The 20,278-nt window shown below is 39.9% G+C and overlaps 1 protein-coding gene across 12 annotated transcripts in view; it reads left to right on the top strand.

Annotated features, from left to right (window-relative positions):
* Positions 1-706: 706 nt before the first annotated feature.
* The window catches only part of LOC306854824 (calcium-dependent secretion activator 1-like), a gene marked incomplete at its 5' end in the record, with an annotated part of 117,350 nt that continues 97,778 nt past the window's right edge, over positions 707-20,278 (top strand). For all 12 annotated transcript variants that reach the window (XM_079393058.1, XM_079393056.1, XM_079393060.1 and 9 more), the window contains 2 exons: positions 707-1,042; positions 18,154-18,267. In XM_079393058.1, the coding sequence (XP_079249184.1) occupies positions 707-1,042; positions 18,154-18,267 (450 nt within the window). The remainder of the gene's footprint in view (positions 1,043-18,153; positions 18,268-20,278) is intronic.

Raw genomic sequence — 20,278 nt, 5'->3', positions numbered from 1 at the left:
CCCATATGTGACAAACCAGTTTTAATGTGAGATGTTTTCATTACCAATGATGCCAAATATGGAATAATTTAACAACTGGTTTGGAAACCAATATGAAAATTACAACAACGCAGCGGGATTAACCTAAAATCAGTAAAAAGGAATAAATCCCTAAAGTTCTATACTGTAAAAGAGACGAAATAGATGGTCTAATGTTTCAGGAAGTGCGGTCGATTAAACGTGGTGAATATCGTGCACGAAGAGATAGTGGCTGTCGCGGAAACCACGTCAATGACCCCCTCCCCCTCCCCCTCCAGCTTCAGTTCAGAACCACGGTCAGCTCTCAGCGCTTGCTGCTCTCATTGTCTGTAGATTGTCAGTACCGTTCGGTAAGCTACTAAATAGAAAGACCACCGGAGGAAAGCAGAAAAACAGCAGCCGCGAATTGTTCTTTCGACCCTCCCCGTGTTATGGTAAATGGAGAGTTAAACGAAGAAAACACGTAAGCAGCAACAATTTAATTCGGTGGAAGAATACTGGCAGCTTTTTCACTCGGGCTGAGGGTAAGTGACACTTTTGATGCAGCGTTTGGATTGCAGGCTGTGGAAAAATAAGCGTCTTTTGTACTTTTTCGTCCTCTGAAGCCAGTTACGGATGTTTTGTTACTAAAAAAGACGCCACTTGATTTCTCGCTTTTGATTTTAGAGAAGCAAGAACTTACGTTAAAATGTTGGACCCATCATCCAGCGAGGAGGAGGCGGATGAGGTTGTGGAAGAGGAGCGCAAAGAGGTGGCGGCGCCCAAGGCTGGTGGTCCTCGGGTGTCTCCAAGCAGGACCAGCGAAAGCTCTGGTGGGTTGCAGCCAAGCCGAAGCACCAATGCCCGCCCAACGAGCCCGAGCCCCTCAGTGGCGATCGAGAAGGAAAAGGACGATTTGGAAAAGATGCAAAGGGAGGAAGAGGAGAGAAAGAAGAGGCTTCAGCTTTACGTCTTTGTGATGCGCTGTATTGCCTATCCGTTTAATGCGAAGCAGCCGACCGACATGGCGAGACGACAGCAAAAGGTAAGAGGGCAAAGTCACATGCAACAGATTGCTGTTGAAATGAAGAGTTGGTGAGGAGCACTCTTCTGACTGTGCAAAAACACAATTGTAGCATATAGTAGATGATGATTGATTCAGCGCTAAGCTGAATCAACATAAAATGCATCAAATTAATTGATTCCTATTTTCCAATGCATTAAAACTCGAAATTATGCTTTAATGTTTCATTTCAGAGTTGTTTCTCTAAAAAAATATAATGTAAAAAGATATAAACGTTATCTCACGGAAGTAGCCCTCTCACATCCTTTCTGGTACTTTACCAAAAATATAAAAAATTAAATCTTAATGTGCATGAGGGTAGATAACGGTGCAAAGACGGTAGGAAGTTGTAAGGTGTAGTGCCTCAGTGGCAAAGTGTTATATAACATACAGTTTTGTTTACAGTGTGTACTGATGTTAGCACTTGCAGAGATGCCCTTTTCAATATTTTTACTCAGAAACTGAGACCATTCACTTCAGCCCCCCGGCATTTCAATTGCCTTCACCAGGATATCAAAATAATAATGATTGCATATATGTGTAACTCTCTGAGTAAAATCAAGCAGACCACCTGGAAGAAATGTTTACAAAATGCTCTGAAAATATCCCACATAAACAAGGAGCCAGTGCACTGCCATATTTTCATTGTTGAAACCTTTTCCAATGCTTTATATTGTCAAACGTTTCCAATCAATATCCTTTTCTTCTGTTGACTGAGTTTGCAGCATGTTGAAGAGAAAAGTGGATGCTTAGATTATCTTATGTTTAAGAAGACTTGTATTTGAGGTGGGACTGGCTTAGATTGAATGGTAGTGGGACATTTACTGTTTGCACATTAGTGCGCGATTTAAGGTGGCGTGTTAGTGTGGCCAAAATAGATTACCACCCTTTTACTGTGAGAGTCTCACACTTGTGCTGATACTATGCTTTAGAAAAACAGTCCAAAACATGCAAGATAATTCCTTTATGTTACTTTGAATGCTTGTTTTGTGTGTTTGCTGTCTATGGATATCATAAAGATGTATACATCCAGAGGTTTTTGGGAGTTCAGGGCAATGGTGCTAACAAGTTGGCTTTGTGAACATAATGAATGTCACAAACATGTCAGTGGTCCCATCAAAGAATTTAAGATGGTAGAAAACATAGCCCAGAGCTTTCTATCAACAAGGGTGTATGTATCCCTTGTGAAAATAGCAATACCACTAGGCATTCCCTTAGATCCTATGAGGAAAAAGTGCTTGATTGTTATTCAGGAATGATGAAATTTGTTTTTACTAGTTGTCATTATCTCTCCATTGCAGTGTGGCGTTGCATGCATAACAAGCTTCTGTCTAAGATTAGTTGATTTTAAGATGTTTTGCTTATCAAATCGAAGTTTCAAAAAGTTCCAAAGCTCTTTAATCCTGAAAACTAACAAAGAGGCAGCCGTGCCACATTAGCACAATGTTTGAGAGATCGAGACTTGGTGTTAGAGACATTTTCTCCTGGCTTAGATTCAAAGGCAGAGCTCTAACAGAATGAAGTTGTCTTTTATGTCAGGAGCTTGAATAATTTATGAGTGTTCATCATATCCATGAGTGCCTTATTCAGAAATGTTTATCGTATATAGTAGCTTCATCGTGGAGAGTTTATCATTGTGAAGTGGATATTTGAGAGCCAGTCCATTACGTAGTGTTTAAATTTCAGCTCCTCCTTATTTTAAGATTCACTGTGAGTTTCATTTCGTACAATCTAAGGTCAAAAACAAGTCTGTCTGTCTTATTTGGTTGTGTCCCCACGGGCTTGTTTTCTTGCTGCTATTGTCTTCGGTGCCAGTGCCTTGGGACAATAAAAAGAGTCTCCGTGGGAAGTTATTCTCCAGTCATTGTTGTGTCCTCATAGATAAGACTCATGTGAGACAAAGCATCAGGAACCAGCAGGTTTCCTTAGATATACAATTGTGTTTTTGTTACACTGTATATTCTTTGTCATTATAGTTCTACAGAACCATCCAAAGCCGAGAAAAATCTTATTGGCAGATTTAATGTATTTCATTAAAGGGGACATCGGATACAAAATTCAGTTTTACTTGGTGTTTTCTTATGTGTATTAGCAACCACCCTACAATGATAAAAATCCATTCACTCCTAAACAGTCTCAATTATCAAGCCTTTTTGATTTTGCTCAGGCCCCGCCCACGACCGCTGACAGACTGTCCCATATTAGCATATTTCTGCGCTCAGCCAGTTGTACGCTGTCCGCCATTTTTAGTTTTGTAGTTGGATGTAGAAGTGAACATAAGAGTCTTCATTTTCTCCTGACATCAGAGCCACTGAGGATGCAGTGGATTAGTTTTGTTTTTGATGGTAACGTACCACCGATTACACAAAAAACGGAAGAGAGAGGAAAGGTGAGCAGTAGTTCATTATCATTTAAAGAAGCATGCACCGAAACAGATTGCTTTGAACAGAGCTGTGTTTGACAAGGAAAAAAGAGTGTTGTTTTTTACACGACCATTGAGGAATTTTAACCAAAGTATTTTTCAGACATTTCGTGCAGACCCTTAAGAATCATACCAACCTGTGGAAAATGGGCCTCCGATGTCCCCTTTAATCATCTCAGATTTGGTTTTCTCACTAAAAGATGCACTGGTCAGCCATACCATACATGTTGTGATGGTTTTCCTTTGAGAATAGATGGAAATTCAGTACAACTCAGCGCACAGAGATAATAGTCTACACTAGTCTTTAGTCAGACATCTTCAGCTAGATATCTGCCATGGTCCCACTGAGAAACCCATTATACTTCTTCAAATGATATTCCTCTATAACGTGTGATCATATTGTTTACTGTTGTTCAGCAAATTTTGATTTTCACTCCGAAATCCATTGCAATAGCAATAGTTTTTCATTAGAGGTTAATGTCCTTCAATCTTTATAAATCCACTAATTTTTCCTAGCTTTTCAGTTTATAACACTGTGTATAATTGTTGTTGTTGTTATTAGGTTCTGTGGAAATATCCAATTAACATTAGTGTTTGTTTACCTCCCCTCCCCCGTCTTTGCTCTAATTACGATGCAGTGACATGCTAATTCACCCGTCTTAAGATTATAAGCAGCTCTGCTTTTTTTATTAATGCAGGACCTGTTCATGCCGCCAACTAAATATGGAAACTCTTCATGGTGCTTGTTGCTGTCTGCTTCAGAAATGGTAGTTTAGTCAGTTTATTAGTCATGATGACAAGGTGCACGCTGTCACATACTTAATGATCAGTAGGACCATGTCAGATGTCTTACGCTGCTGCCGTTCGCTGTCCCTGGCACGCACCCACCCACACACTGGATGAAGAGCCTAATTAAGAAGGCTATTAACAATATTTCCTACAATGTCTTCTCTCTCTTCCTTTCTTTCTCGTTCTCACTCTCTCACACACTAACAGACAGACCAGCACACATTTAGAGACAAACAAGCAGGCACAACAGAAAGACTGTTCGGGGAAGGTAGTTACACTGAGCACATATGCACATCTAAAACCCAGTCAATTATACCGCTAATGACTTTTGCATAAAATAAAACAACAAAAAAAGTCACAAATAGAGACGTTAATTAGGGCAAAGCACAACTACAAGAGCTGGCGCAATATGGAGAGGATTTGAACTCCATTAACCTCAGTACTGGATATGATGGCCAACAACATCTGTGGTGGTATCTGTGTTTATACTAGAAGATTACATTAGTATTACTAAAGACCACTCTGCCTTACAGTTGAAAGAGTCAATCAGCTTTTTGATCGTGGCATCACAATGCTTGATAGAGTGAAACAGTCCTACCATTCTTTTTCAGCAGCCTTGGTTTCGAAAGCAATTTTCCCATTCACTCATCAGGACATTAAAAAAGTATTTTTTAAAGAGTTATAAGTCATTAACCAAACCAGCCAGATATAAGGTAAATCGCACCATTAAAAACTTTGATTTGAAGCAATAAAGTATTTGGAAGCCAAACAAAAAAGCAGGCACAAGACTGAAAGGTACAAGACTGTGTGCTTAATGGTTTTAGTGGGAGAAAGAACTACATTCCAATAAGGCATTGCGAATGACAATTTAATTAAAAGTGATGGAGGAATATAAAACTACTGATTTAAAGATAAATGGACATAGAGTGGGCAGTCACATTGAGGAAAGAAATTCTCTGATTGGTGGAAATTTATTTGTAGAATCATGGGTAACGTAGTTTTCACCAGTAATGCTGCTATTATTTAAATAACATGATCTGATGGCTTAAACAAAAGCATATACCATCGATTAACAACTTTGCAGCTCACAGTAGGTCTGTATTTAATGGTTTATTAGTTATCGTGAAAAATCAGTTACAATATGAAGAAAATGAATAGGATTTTATATTTCTGGAACCCAATAGTTTCACTTCATATGGCAACTGTGGGACTGGTAATCCTGCATTACAGTTAAAGGACCAGCATGATTTGAGCTTCAAAAGCACATTTTATAATATTATTGTTGTCGCATTTTATTCCTGACTTAAGATTTCAGCCTTTCCCCATTCAGGTACATAGTGACTGAAAAATAGCTGCTTGAGGGTGTCTCCAAGATGGACGGCGAGTCAAATTAATTGCCTTAAAGGGATTTTAGTATTATGTAGCATGATTTGATAATTTTTTCATAGAAGCATATTGTAAGATTGGACAAGACATGAGAATAATCTAAATTGTAAGCATGGAGTGCAAGGTGTCTTCAGACGATCCTTCAAGACATAAGCTCCTAGCTGTGCAATTTGATGCCCTTACAAGTGCAAGTGCTGATTGAGTTATTGTATGACATCATTTACCACAATCTACTTTACAGAGAGAATAATAGCACCATGATACCACACAGCAGCATTTTCAGAGGTGATATGATGAAACTCCTCTAAGTGCCTGTCTCGTCAAAATGTTCAGATACAATTATTTGCTCAATTTAAATTACAGGGCCTATTCTTAACATGCAATAGATGTGGAGTTAATTACAGCCCTTTATAAAAAAAAAGACAGTATCGTTTCCACTTTTTGAGTCTTGTATTGTTATAACAAATACCTATTTTACAGGATTTAGTTATTTCTCTGTTAGGCAGAGAGAAAGGAAGATTATTCGAGCCAGTGTATTGATATATCTTTCCACAAATCCATTTTCTTTTCCACTCCTTCGCTGAGCAAAGAGGCGATGTTCAGCTCCCATCTTTTGCTTGGGAGGGCAAGAATCTGAAAGGCCATTGTGTTAGAGACAAACCATAACCCAGATAAGAGCTCTCTGTCTGTGAACAGTCTGCTGAGGTTCCTCTCACAGCTAATGTGTAGTGTAGACAGATGTACCAAAATGATCTTAAGATCCTTACTAGCTGAATAGGCCTGATCTGAGGTCAACAGTCTTTCATTGCGGGCTGAAGATCTTGACGTGCAGGCAGGGGGGAAGATTGCTATTGTGATAGCCATGATGGATTCACAATCAAGCACTGTCTGATCTTGGGTCAGTTGCGAGAAGGAGAGGCACATTAACTAGGTTGTTATTGAAAATCCACACAGAAGTATTCTGGAACTAGCTCATATTGAAAAAAATATTATTGAAACTCTTTAGATATTAATAGATATTTTTAAGTATGTGGTTGTTGGTGTAAAAGAAAAATACTTTTGTTAATTCAGGTTGTGCAAATTGTCTTCTGTAACGGTTATCATGTGAAATAATATCTAGGAAATAGAATTGCTAATGGAAAAGTCCACATTTACTTATAATAGAGCAAACATAACACAGGTGTACGTGTATCCATGGTGAGTGTGTTTATTTGGAGGAATGGGTGTTTGTGAGCATGTGCTTGAATAAAGCAGTGGGAGGATGTACTCTTTGTTGGTTGTTTGTAATCTTGGATTACACATCCATTTGCCTTCTGTGATCTGTTACGTAACGGTCTCTATATATACAAGGGTTTCTGTGGGAATTAAAAAGGTTTGAAGATGCATTTACACATATATGTGGTGGACAGCAGCATGTGTTCATTCAAAGGTATGAATGAAGATTTCAGTGATTGTACTACTGGATGAAGAACTACTTCTTTTCCAGATGGGTTCAAGACAAGGGTATCTGAAAGTAGTACTTTTATATTTAGAACAATACTGATACAATTGTGAAAGCCTGTTTTTGCCACAGAGTAAAAAATACATTTGTGTTAATTGTGATGTAGTTTAAAATAAGTATTGTGAAACATAAAGCGACAGTTATGTAAAATAGCTGCAGTTGTAAGATATTAAATCATAATTGAGAGAAATAAAGTAGTGGTTACAAGAAATTAAGATGCAAATGTGAAATATGAAGTTGCATTCGTAAGACATTTAATCACAGTTGTAGGAAAGTTGCAACTACAAGAAATAAAGATGCAATTGTAAAATATAAAGTTGCAATTGTAAAATATTAAGTGACAATTGTGAGATATAAAGTCACAGTTACGAGAAATAAAGTTGCTAATGTGACATGAAGTTGCAATATGAGAAGTTGCAAATGTGAAATATGAGGTGGAAATTGTAAGATATTAAGTTACAATTGTGAGAAAGAAAGTTGCAATAAGAAATAAAGATGCAAATGCGAAATATGAATTTGCAGTTACCTTATTTTTTACTCAAAGCATAAACATACTTCCATATAAACAAAGAAACAAAATGACACATAGTTCAGTGTCTGCTTTACACAAAGGGAATGCAATGTATTAATGACTATACAATATTATACAATTACCTTTGAACACTCAGTCAAAGTTAAGTCTGGAGTGCTTGCTTTTCTGTCAACTATCAATGTAGGAATGCAGAAAGCATTGCTCATAAACTGAACATAACATCCAGAAGACATGAAAAGAAAGAGAGAGAGAGAAAGACAGACAGGTGGAGACTCGAGAGACATGAAAGCAGTGAGCAGTGTCTCTCTACGCGGTCTCACTGATCCCTAATGGGAATCTGTTCTCAGAGAGAAACTCCAGCCTGCCATTCCCACGCAATCAACATGAGCCCAGTGGGCACCTGGGGATGATAACACACACGCGCACACACACACACACACACACACACACACACACACACACACACAAAAAGGCACATTCCATCATAAAGTCAAAAGGATGCGCTAACAAAGACAGGCAGTCTTATAAGGGTGCAGAGCGTAAATACATGATGCACAAATGTTGCAGTACAAGACTAGAACATTCTATTAGTATTATTATGAGCTGCATGTATTAAGATTTATTGTATTCTAGAGTTGACGTATTGTACCTGAGAGTTGAGATGTATGGAAGCCTGCTGCTGCCTCTGAGTAAAAACAACAGAAAGGTAGAAAAAAAAAAGCATTTAAAGTTTTGGGTTGGTAAAATAAAAAAATTAAATTTTTAACTCACCAAGGCTGCATTTATTTAATCAAAACAAACATAAAATCCATAATATTGTGACATTATTATAATTTTAAGTAACTGTTTACTATTTTAACATATTTTAAAATGCAATTTATTCTTGTGATGACTAAGCTGAATTTTCAGTCATTTCAGCCATTAATCCAGTCTTGAGTGTCACATGATCCGTCAGAAATCTGGCTTTACTTTATCTCACAGTTTGACTATATTTCTTTCTCTCTTTTTTTTTTTTTTTGTTCCCTGAGGGGGAAACAAATGGAAGCCCGTTTCCGCCACTGAATAAAAAAAAAAAAAAAAAAAAAAAGTTTTTTCACAGAATTGTGAGATATAAAGTCATAATTGCGAGATATAAACTATATAACTAAGCGAGTTTATATCTTGCAATTCTGACTTTTTCTCTCAAAAAAGTCCAGTTTTGAGCGTGGGGGGGGGGACTTTTTTAAAAGATAAAAAGTTGCAATAACCTTTTTTATTTTTTATTCAGTGGTGGAAACAGGCTTCCATAGAAACAGGCTTCCACAGAGATGTGCTTTATGAATGAGCTTCTCATAAATATGCTTTCAAACAACAACAACAAATCTAACCTTGCATTAATTCTGTCAGGACAACTATTGTCCAAGATGATTGACAATTAACATACAGTTTGGATATGGTTCTGTTCTGGGCAAGAACTCCCTGCGCCCTATGTTCACATTGAGGGGGGCTGGGGGGTCCCGGACCTCCCATAAGCATTGAGACCCCCCCCCCCCCCCCCCCATAACACCCCAAAAAATATACTTGGGGGTCCCCTGGTTTCTCAATAAATGTACTTGATAATATACTTATAATACTTGAAACTAGTGAAAATGAAATAAAAGGATTTGATTGCTGTATTAAATTTAGACTAAAATAGCTCATGTTACATCGTATTTTATTTTTACGTGTTTTTACAGCTTTGCTCATTATAACCAATCACACACGATTCTGTTGAGCTTAGGAATGCTGTGGCCAATCTGAGGCATTTAGAGTAGTTATCACTGAATTTTGTTTAGACTGAAACTCGCGAATTCCCTCAGCATAAGCAACAAAAGTTCAGATGTATGTACGATAAAAGTAAGAGATTCATTTATCATACAGATTATAAGAGGAGTTATGAGTGCTTAAACACTAACTAGACTGACTGTGCTCGTTTACAGTGCATTCTTCAGTCTAATAATAAAAAAAATAAAAAAGCCTTCAGTGAATTTACTCTGCTCCGCATCATGTCTAACGCCCCTTAGTTGCTCTAAATTCACTTAATTTTATTGTAGTTTTTTATGTGAAGCCTTTGTAACCTTCCAAATGGTAATAACTTCCTCCGCCACTGAAACAACTTTTCATTTTGTGTGAGCATCATCAAACCTTATTTTTCAGTCCCTCCCCACCGACTGTCTGGTCATTAGTATGAATTATTATTTTTTTCTCAATGAACATTCTGTTATCATGTAAAATGGGAAGCGAGTGCCACTTCTTGTTGACTTTAAACAATGACAGACAGCATTTTAAATAAAAATGTGTTGATTTGTTAACAATTATGAATGCACTTGAAGTTAATTGCAGTATTTAAACCGATAAGTGGTTTGCTCTTAACAGTACTAAACCATTTGAAGTAGCTGCTTCACATTTGCTTCTTGATTTTTACGCAGTATATTTAGATCATTTGTTCTTAGAAACTATATATGCTTGAAATTGCATCATTTTGAAGTTCCTTATGGTATAGTATATCTTATGGCTCAAACAATACTTTCTTCTGTCCCACGAGCTCTCTCTCTCCAGCTCATTATTGTCTTCGTCTCTCTCACTGGTAAACAGAGCAAAAAAAAAGCCACGGACATGGGATGTTGACTCTCCTGTCGAACAAAACCAAATGTGACGCTCTACCGAGCGTGAAGGGGAGCAGAGACTCTGCTCTGTGAAAAACAGCTCTCTGTCGAAGAGCACTTGCTGGAATTGCGCGCTTTTAGCATCCACACTATAGGAAGTTCACATAGAGGACTGACACTTTAATAGGAGGATGCACTAAAAAGATGAACAATTTATATAGACCATGTTGAAAAACCTCACGTAAAGAGATGAGGATGTGTAAACCTCACTCTGATTTGAGAGCAGGGCTTAGGTCAGCTCTAATGAAGGCAACAGGAGTCAATTGTAAGCTTAGCTTTAGCTTAGTGTTTCTTTTTTTTACAGCCCAACATGGACTTTTCTAGTCGTCTGTTCAATCATGTAAGCTTCCCTTCCCCCCATATGTCCCCACCCCCACTCTGATGGAAGAAAACACTATTATTATCATACATGTAAGGTTTTAACAGATTGATACAAACCAGGATTTACCATCATTATCTAGTATTGTAATTAGCATGTGTGTGTCTGTGTTAGTAAATTACTACCCATGGATTCAATGACAAGGGCCTGCGTTTTGTCAGTTGCTATAGTAACCAGCAACTGGCAGGTGTGAGGTGGATCTGAGGTTGTATGTGTGTAGCCTGTAGCGGTTTTACTGTCAGCACATAAAGAGACTGTGACTACTGTATACTTTATTCAGCTTCTGTGTTGGAACATAACAGTTTACAAACTGGTGTCTGAACGGACAGCGTGAGAGTCATTGGCTTCATTTATTGCAGACTAGGCGTTCCAGCTGCACCAGCGTGTGCCAACAGCAGTAAAATAGCCATAACCTGAAGTTTAACAACATGAGAGTTTAATCTTTACAGGGAGGAAATTAGTCATTTCCAGAGAATTAAAGAAGAGTAAAGGACTGGCGGGAATAAATGAGGGATGGAGGAGCAGAAGAGGTGAATAATTCGTTAAAGGCTTCCAATTTAATTCCAATTAAAATCATTAATTCCAAGACCACTGTTACGGTTGGTGGTTGTAGTAAAGGGGCGCCCACAACGACGAATAACAAAAGGTATATTTATTCAGCATCAACACACATTAAACCATTACTAACTTAAGAACCGACAAGGATAGGGACAAAACTGAATGCTTATAAAGAAACAGGAAACAAAGGAGCAAACTAGATAATTAATCAAACACAGGTGAAAAGACTAAATGATGATTACTAATTAACTAAATAAGAACAGGAACTACCAAATAAGGTCAAAACAGAACTGAAAGGAAAACCAACATGTGACAGATATCGCCCCCCTCCCGGTAGGTGCGTCCCGCACCGTAACAGTAACATCGGGGAGGGGGGGGCGGGCGTCCTGGAGACTGGCATAGGATCAGGACAAGGAGGAGAACAGGGAAGCCTCCAGGGCGGATCAGGGGCCTTGGGAGGCCATGGCAGGACTGGAGATTCGGGAGGCCATGGCGGGACTGGAGATTCGGGAGACCATGGCGGATCAGGGTCCTCGGGAGACCATGGCGGGACTGGAGATTCGGGAGGCCATGGCGGGTCGGGGTCCTCGGGAGACCATGGCGGGACTGGAGATTCGGGAGGCCATGGCGGGACTGGAGATTCGGGAGACCATGGCGGATCAGGGTCCTCGGGCGACCATGGTGGATCTGGATCCTCGGGCGGCCATGGCGGGTCGGGGCCCTCGGACGGCCATGGTGGATCTGGATCCTCGGGCGGCCATGGCGGGTCAGGGTCCTCGGGCGGCCATGGCGGATCTGGATCCTCGGGCGGCCATGGCGGATCTGGATCCTCGGGAGGCCATGGCGGATCGGGGTCCTTGGGAGGCCATGGCGGATCGGGGTCCTCGGGCGGCCTCGGTGGATCGGGGTGCTCCGTGGCCTTGGCCCTTGGCCTGGCCACACAGACTGAGACTATATGGCCCCCCCCCAAAATTTCTTTGGGAAAGTTCCCCTCTGGGGGCCACATTGGAGGAGAGGGTTCTTGAGGGCGCTCTGGAGGAGCGGGCTCTTGGGGGCGCTCTGGAGGAGCGGGCTCTTGGGGGCGCTCTGGAGGAGCGGGCTCTTGGGGGCGCTCTGGAGGAGCGGACACTTGAGGGCGCTCTTGCAGCGCGGACACTTGAGGGCGCTCTTGCAGCGCGGACACTTGAGGGCGCTCTTGCAGCGCGGACACTTGAGGGCGCTCTTGCAGCGTGGACACTTTAGGGCGCACGGGAGGCGCGAAGCTGGATAGAACCAGCGGAGACGAAGGAGAGCTGGACGGGACCAGCGGAGACGCAGGAGGGCGCTCTTGCAGCGCGGACACTTGAGGGCGCATGGGAGGCGCGAAGCTGGATAGAACCAGCGGAGACGAAGGAGAGCGGGACGGGACCAGCGAAGACGCAGGAGGGCGCTCTTGCAGCGCGGACACTCGAGGGCGCACGGGAGGCGCGGGGCTGGACGGGACCAGCGGGAACTCAGGTGGGCTGGACGGGACCAGCGGGAACTCAGGTGGGCTGGACGGGACCAGCGGGAACTCAGGTGGGCTGGACGGGACCAGCGGGAACTCAGGTGGGCTGGACGGGACCAGCGGGAACTCAGGTGGGCTGGACGGGACCAGCGGGAACTCAGGTGGGCACTTGCGAGGTGCCGGAATTGGTGGGCTCAGACGAGGAGCAGGCACAGGAAGGCACTGGCGAGGAGCTGGCACTGGAGGGCGCTTGCGAGGAGCAGGTACTGGATGGCACTGGCGAGGAGCAGGCACTGGATGGCGCTGGTGAGGAGCAGGCACTGGATGGTACTGACGAGGAGCAGGCACTGGAGGGAATGACATGCCCTCAAACTCAATTAAAATCCCCACCGGCACCTGTTTTTTCCCCCCTCGGTGGTTCGGGGGAACCGTTATTGGCGGCGGAATCCCTTTTCTCCGCGGACGGCGCAACGTTCATCGCCCCTTGCGGCGGAATCCTCCTCGCCGCGGGCGGAACATTCCTCGCCGTCTCAGGCGGAGCGAATTTCATTGGGGCGGTGGGTAAGGGTGTGCGGCGAATGGTGACCCGTTCTCCCCAAAACGGGTGGCCAGGGTAAGCCGCTACAGGCAGCCCGACATCCCTCGCAGCACGGGCAGGGGCGAGCCGCGAACGGCGGCGTGAACCCCCGCAAACGACGGGCACAAGCTCCAGCATCCTGAGCAGATCTCGTCTTCGGTAAGCGGTCGGTTCTTCTGTTACGGTTGGTGGTTGTAGTAAAGGGGCGCCCACAACGACGAATAACAAAAGGTATATTTATTCAGCATCAACACACATTAAACCATTACTAACTTAAGAACCGACAAGGATAGGGACAAAACTGAATGCTTATAAAGAAACAGGAAACAAAGGAGCAAACTAGATAATTAATCAAACACAGGTGAAAAGACTAAATGATGATTACTAATTAACTAAATAAGAACAGGAACTACCAAATAAGGTCAAAACAGAACTGAAAGGAAAACCAACATGTGACAACCACACTGTAAAAAAAAAAAAAAAAAAAAAAGAAAAGTTGAGCCAACTTAAAATTAAGGCAACCAGCTTCAGCAGATTTTTTTGAGTTCTCAACTTATTTTTGTAGGAGATTCTCAACTTTTTGTTGCATAAACTTAAAACAACAAGTTAAGAAAACTCAAAACTCTGCTGAAGATGAATTTTAAGTTGGCTCAACTTTTCTTTTCTTTTTTTACAGTGCATTCGTGATGAGAGTCGGTGACAGGCTGTTTATTTATTACACTGCACACCTTTGATATTCAACACTGATATGATTTTCAAAACCTTGTGTTAGCTATGCCAGCTGTGGGGTTGAAAACAAATTACATTAGATCAACAGGGTTTAGGTTGCGTACTATGTATATTTTAGGAACAGCAGAGTTAGGACTAAAATACATTTGAACTGCGGCTGCGCTCAGCCTTTTCTCTACACTGCACATGCACATTGGCTCGGTCGGCGTGGAATATGCATTTTTAGTATTATTTTAGCTTAAGCAATGTCAGATATTTAGTAGAAGTAACAGGACTTTATACCGTTAAGTAGTTTATGAGATTTTGCTCTTTCTTATACTTCACTGAAAATAGCTACCCAAGTGTGTTTCCAAGATGGTCGTCAAGTGAATTCACTTGGGACTTCGAAGGGACTTAAAGGGATAATTCACCCTAAAATGAAAATTCTGTCATTGTGTCGTTCCAAACCTGTAAGACCTCCGTTCATCTTCGTAACAAAAAACACATCGAAGACTGACATGGAAGAGAAAAAAAGTGTTTAATAAAGTTATTTGTTTTCTTTGTGTACAAAAAGTGTTTTTTTAGTTTCATAACATTACTTTTGATCCTCTGATGTCACGTGGACTATTTTAACAATGTCCTTACTACCTTTTTGGACCTTGAATGTGGTAGTTGTGTTGCCGTCTATGGAGGGTCAGAAAGCTCTTGGATTTCATCCAAAATATCTTAATTTGTGTTCCGAAGATGAAGGAAGGTCTTACGGGTTTGGAACGACACGAGTGTGAGTAATTAATGACAGAATTTTCATTTTTGGGTGAACTATCCCTTGAATTTAAAGGGATAGTTCACCCAAAAAAATCATATCTTCATTTACTTGCTTAATTCGGCTGATTTGAAAATGTCAAAATAGCATATTACCCTTATTGTTTCTGTTGTATATGGCAGAAACAACAGTATATAGTGTATATATGCTAGTATATAGAGAACTGCTTGTATAAATAAATGTTGACTAAATTCGGAATAGCACACTAGCATTTTTTCTTATTTCTGCCATATATGGCAGAAAAAGCTGTAGAAGTATTAACGTACTACTAGTGTATGTTGGCTGAATTTGTACTAGAATTAGAAGCTAGAATTTTCTTGTATTATTTCTGGTATATACAGTATATAGCACAAAAACGGTAAGAGTAACATAGCATGCATTGTATATTTTAGCTGAAGTAGAACATTTATCCCTTGTTTCTGTCATATATGGCACAAATGGCAGTAGTATGCTAATATATTTGCACTCAACTAGTATATATACTGTAGTATACTGCACTTTCAAATTAATTTAATTCTGCCCTATATGACACAAAATGCAGGAGTAGGCTAATATGTTAGTATGCTATCAGTAATGAGGTTAGCAATGTAGCAGTCTACTGGCGCGCATTGTCATGGTGACGTAGAGAGAACATTACGATGAGTGTTTAGAGGATACATTTTAATTGCTCTACATCAACCTATCCAATAATCACTCCAACAGTTACCATGGGAGTAATGGAGCTAATGCAGCTGCCTCTCATAGTCATGAGGTCATACTGTTAGATAATCTGAGAGGGGATAATGGGGTAAGGGGTGTGTTCATGTGTACTCGGTGACCATGGCAACATATTCGATGAGACAGGACACCTGGGATTTTAAAAGGATGTCCAACATTCACACAAACACACACACACACACACACACACACAGATCTCCATGCTGAAAACAGAGACCATATGGTTTGAGACCCTGGAGGTGGGCGCACTAACATATCAAAGGCCTGCTTCTGTTTACCGGTCAGGTGTGACAAACAAAAGAAAATTAACTAAATGCAGTATCTCATTGAGTTAAATCAATGATGAAATTAAAAGGAAATCGTGTTTACATTGATCTTCTGATTAACAATTCAGAGTGTGCTCGTGTTTGTATTCAAGAGAAATAAAGAAAATGACCAAGAAACTGTAAGCAAACCATTGCATAGCATCTTTTCAATATGAAAAATTGAACTATTTGTTGATGTACATTTATTATTATTATTTTTTAACATTTTCATTTCTAACCACGTTTTTTTTCTTCATCCAGTATTCTGGTGCACATGGAAATCTGTCATTTCAGAAGTAAAATGGAATTTGAGCAGCATTAGTTGTATGAAATTAACCATAATGCTTTAGAACAAAAGTCTGAAGTACATATCCTTTCATTACATACAAGTTCTCTTGAATGTTTCAGTGTTACAACCACTGTGCTATCATTTCTATTTTTTCTTCTTGTTTTGTGCCACTTATATCAAGGTAACATGGCCAACTGTGTAACTAACCTTCTTTGTTGAAAAGGAGTAAGCGATGAGTCAGCTATGGCTGTTGTCAATATGTTATTTTTGTTCTATTATGAATCATTTATATTTATTTCATCCACAAGTTAGATTCAAGAAGCCAGAACTTCCTCCTATAGCACAATAACATCAAATCAATCTCATTCCTTGCCTGTATTTAATTGTAACTCTCAGTGAAGCCCAAATTTTATACTGAATGGTTTATTTTACTTTTAAATTCTTATGGCTGGAGAAAAGACACAAAGGAGGAGTGGAACATGGGACAAGAGACAAGAGATTTGGTTGCCTTTTAGATGTGTTGTGAATATAAGCAAAGTGGAGAACACCTTAGTGTCACAAATGGAACATGAATGGAGCAGTCGTGGCCTAATGATAGAGAGTTCAAGTTTCAGGTCCGGCAGGTATTGTCGGTGGGGAGAGTGAATAACCAGCGCTCTCTCCACCCTCAATACCACGACTGAAATTGAGACCCTTGAGCAAGGCACCGAACCCCCAACTGCTCCCCGGGCACGGCAGCATTGGCTTCCTAATGCTCCGGGTGTGTGTTCACGGTGTGTGTGTTCACTGCTGTGTGTGTGCACTTGGATGGGTTAAATGCAGAGCACAGATTCCGAGTATGGGTCACCATACTTGGCCACACTTCATTCACTTCACTTCACTTCAGAATACCTGCTAAGCAGAACATGAAAAGAGCTCTGAAAACATTAAAGAAATAATACAAAGCATAACTGTTAAAAGCCAAGCTTCTGAACATAAAATACATAATTTCATATCAATATAATGAGCAAAACTCTTTAGCATCTGCAGTACTCTGTGGGCAATAATTATAATCTATACGCTTGTTTTACATTTCTTCCAAATCGAGTCTCTGTCCAGATGGATGAGAAGTGTTTCGAAATGGGCAGTGTCTCCCATTCTCAGTTATCTAGAGGTTTTATGTGGCCTCTTGGCTGAAATATGATCTGTTTTTGCTATGTGAAATTGGCAAGAGGTCTAATACTTAGTGGGAAAAAGTTTGTTGCTATTATGTTGTTGTTGTTTTTTTGTGGTTCGAGGGCCACAATCACCTCTTCATCAAATGCTAATTATAACATTAAGTGAAATTCAAACTGATCTTAAGTCAAACCAGAATGAAAACTTTTTCCAGCTTCTACTGAATGAGTCAAATGGAACATTTGCTGAGTCATTCTGGAGCTGGATTCGTGAAAGAATCTTAAGAATACAATTTTTCTTAATTGCTATTTTCTTCTTATGATCTTACTTAAAGTTAAGAATATATTGTATTCCCAAAACACTTCCTAAGAATGCTCTTATCTTTATAAAAACTTAAGAAGAACTGAGTAAGATGTTGTAAGGTAAGATGTTGATCAGCAAGTATTTGGCTAGAAACACCATACAATCAGATAAAGCCAGGAACTTTCTTTGTAAGAAAAAAGGTTGTTAAGAAGATGTTTAAGAACTTATTAATTTTTGAAGAATTGCAATACGAAATTCTTAATTTTGAGACATTTCTTCTTTCTTAAGCAGAAAATTTCTTCTTTTTTTAGTGAATCCAGCCCCTGGTCACCAAATGATCACATTGCCATTTCCTCCCGTGAATGTTCCAAGCTAGAACAGATGCTGTTAACATCTGGATGTTTTTTCTTTGATGTCACATGGAATATAAATACAGTACTAATTTCAAATTCTATATTTCTGATGTTTTCTCTTCTCAGATCAGCAAGCAGCACCTTCAGACAGTTAAAGATCGTTTCCAGGCCTTTCTGAATGGAGAGACTCAGATTGTAGCCGATGAAGCCTTCATCAATGCTGTCCAAAGTTACTATGAGGTTAGGCTCTTTTTATTCATCAGTGCAACAAGTCTAGACTTACAGCTCATCTTTCAACTGGTTTTCTCAGTTAGCTTTATAATGTTAAATCCTGTGCATGCAAGCCCTGTACACTACTGCTCAAAAGTTTGGGGTTGGTAATGTTTTTTTTGTAAGTCTTTTATGCTCACGAAGGATGCATTTATTTTATTAAAAATACTGTAAAAAAACAGCAATTTTGTGAAATATACTTCTTCTGTGAATATTACTTCCATGAAATATAATTACTTGCATGAAAGTCTCTCACACATGAGAAAATTCAAGTCATATCAGCGACCTGAAAAAAGCCATTTTATTAACCTCTATTAACTTTTGGTAACATAATAAGTAAATCCTGCAAAAAATGTAGCTGCAAACAGGGTATTTTTAAGCAAGTATTAGGCCTAATGCTTTTTGTGATGTTGTATGCCAGTAAGTGTCATTATAGAGCCTTAGGCCAGTGTGTTGGATGTTTCAAGTTAAATGAGAGTTAACAAAACACAAACAGCAGAAGAAATGACTTGGTGCATCATTAATCTACATTATATGATGTGCAGATAAAAGTGCTTTTGAATGCTCAATTAGGTACCGTTGGTTAACTTTTAAGGACATCTAAACAGATCCTTTATCTCTCCCATTAATATAATGCAGTTTAAAAGGGATTGTTTAGAAATGTTAAGCTGCTTGCTTTATGCTGATTTGATGAACAGAGTAATCCATGTCTGTGCATATATTAAATATATAAGTACACAGTTGCAGTCAATCTGTTGAATGTTTCAAGTGACTTCAGCTCAAGATATTGAAGGTATTAAGTCCTTGCAAAGGATTTTGTGACACTTTCCTCTCTGATTAATATGTAGTCTCAAAGTGGCACATATTTTAATTGTATTTTTGGGGATATATGATCTTTTATGACCTAGAAGAGGTGAATCTGAAATAAATTGCCAAACATGCTAGAGTTTTGGGGTGAAAAGGAGATTGGTCTCAGTATGGGTGGTAATTTAATGAGGTGAAACTAATGAGCGAAATGCCTTTGTACTCAGTCACAGCCAAAGCCAGCTTTTTCAATTCAATTAAACCCTGATACTCTTATTGAATTTGTGCTGGATGCTCCCTTTCTGTCAACTCATTTCCCCTGCTTATCCAGGCACGTTAAGGGAATTGTGTCGACTGGAGAGAGGTAGGCCAAGACAAAAATGTGAGAGGTGAACCGGTGAGAGTATACAGAAAACAAAAAGAGTGAAAGAATAGATTATACATAGCCTTAAACCCTACTGCAGACTGTTAGACAGATTCTGCACTGCCAGATTCGCACCAATTTTGTCTTGTTATGAATCAGGACTCTACTGTGCACTTAATGACACAGGGAAAATCTTGCCTAATTTAGGATAAAGTATTTCTCAAGTGCCTCAATATCCGTTTAAAAAGGTTGCGCTGACCTGCAGCCAATGTTTTTGAACCCACAAAAATTGCTTTGCTTGGAATTCATAGAAGCAGCCTTGGCCTCTGATTCTCTGATCTCATCCCTTTATTCAGATTACGCATGAATCTGTGGCTGTTAAGATTGATGGCTTGAGCATCAGAAATACAGAATATCTAATATACACTGTAGATCTGATGCTGTTGCATATGGGAATCTGAATATATTGAATATAAATGAATGTTGAATTGTGCAAGTTGGTTTTGAAAGAAATTGTGGCGATAAATGTAGAGGTTCATTTCATACAACCGAAACTGAGTTTAAGAATATTTAAATGTGAATATAATGTGACTTTTTTTTCTAGTGTTTGCCACCTCACTCACACCTGCTGCCTCTCTCTTTTTCTTGCTGAGAAGTACATATATTTAGTCACAGAAAGTCTTTAAGAGCACATCAAACAGGAGATGTTTCAGATGCACCCTCCACTTCACCTCAGCGCCAGGCGCGAGCGCAGCGATTAAAGCTCCCTTAAAACTGTGCATGCATGTATTATCTGTTATATTCACATTTAGA

This window comes from Barbus barbus (genome assembly GCF_936440315.1).
Source record: "Barbus barbus genome assembly, chromosome: 35".
Classification (NCBI taxonomy): domain Eukaryota; kingdom Metazoa; phylum Chordata; class Actinopteri; order Cypriniformes; family Cyprinidae; genus Barbus; species Barbus barbus.
The sequence above is the reverse complement of the archived record's forward strand: the minus strand, read 5'-3'. Positions and strand labels throughout refer to the sequence as shown.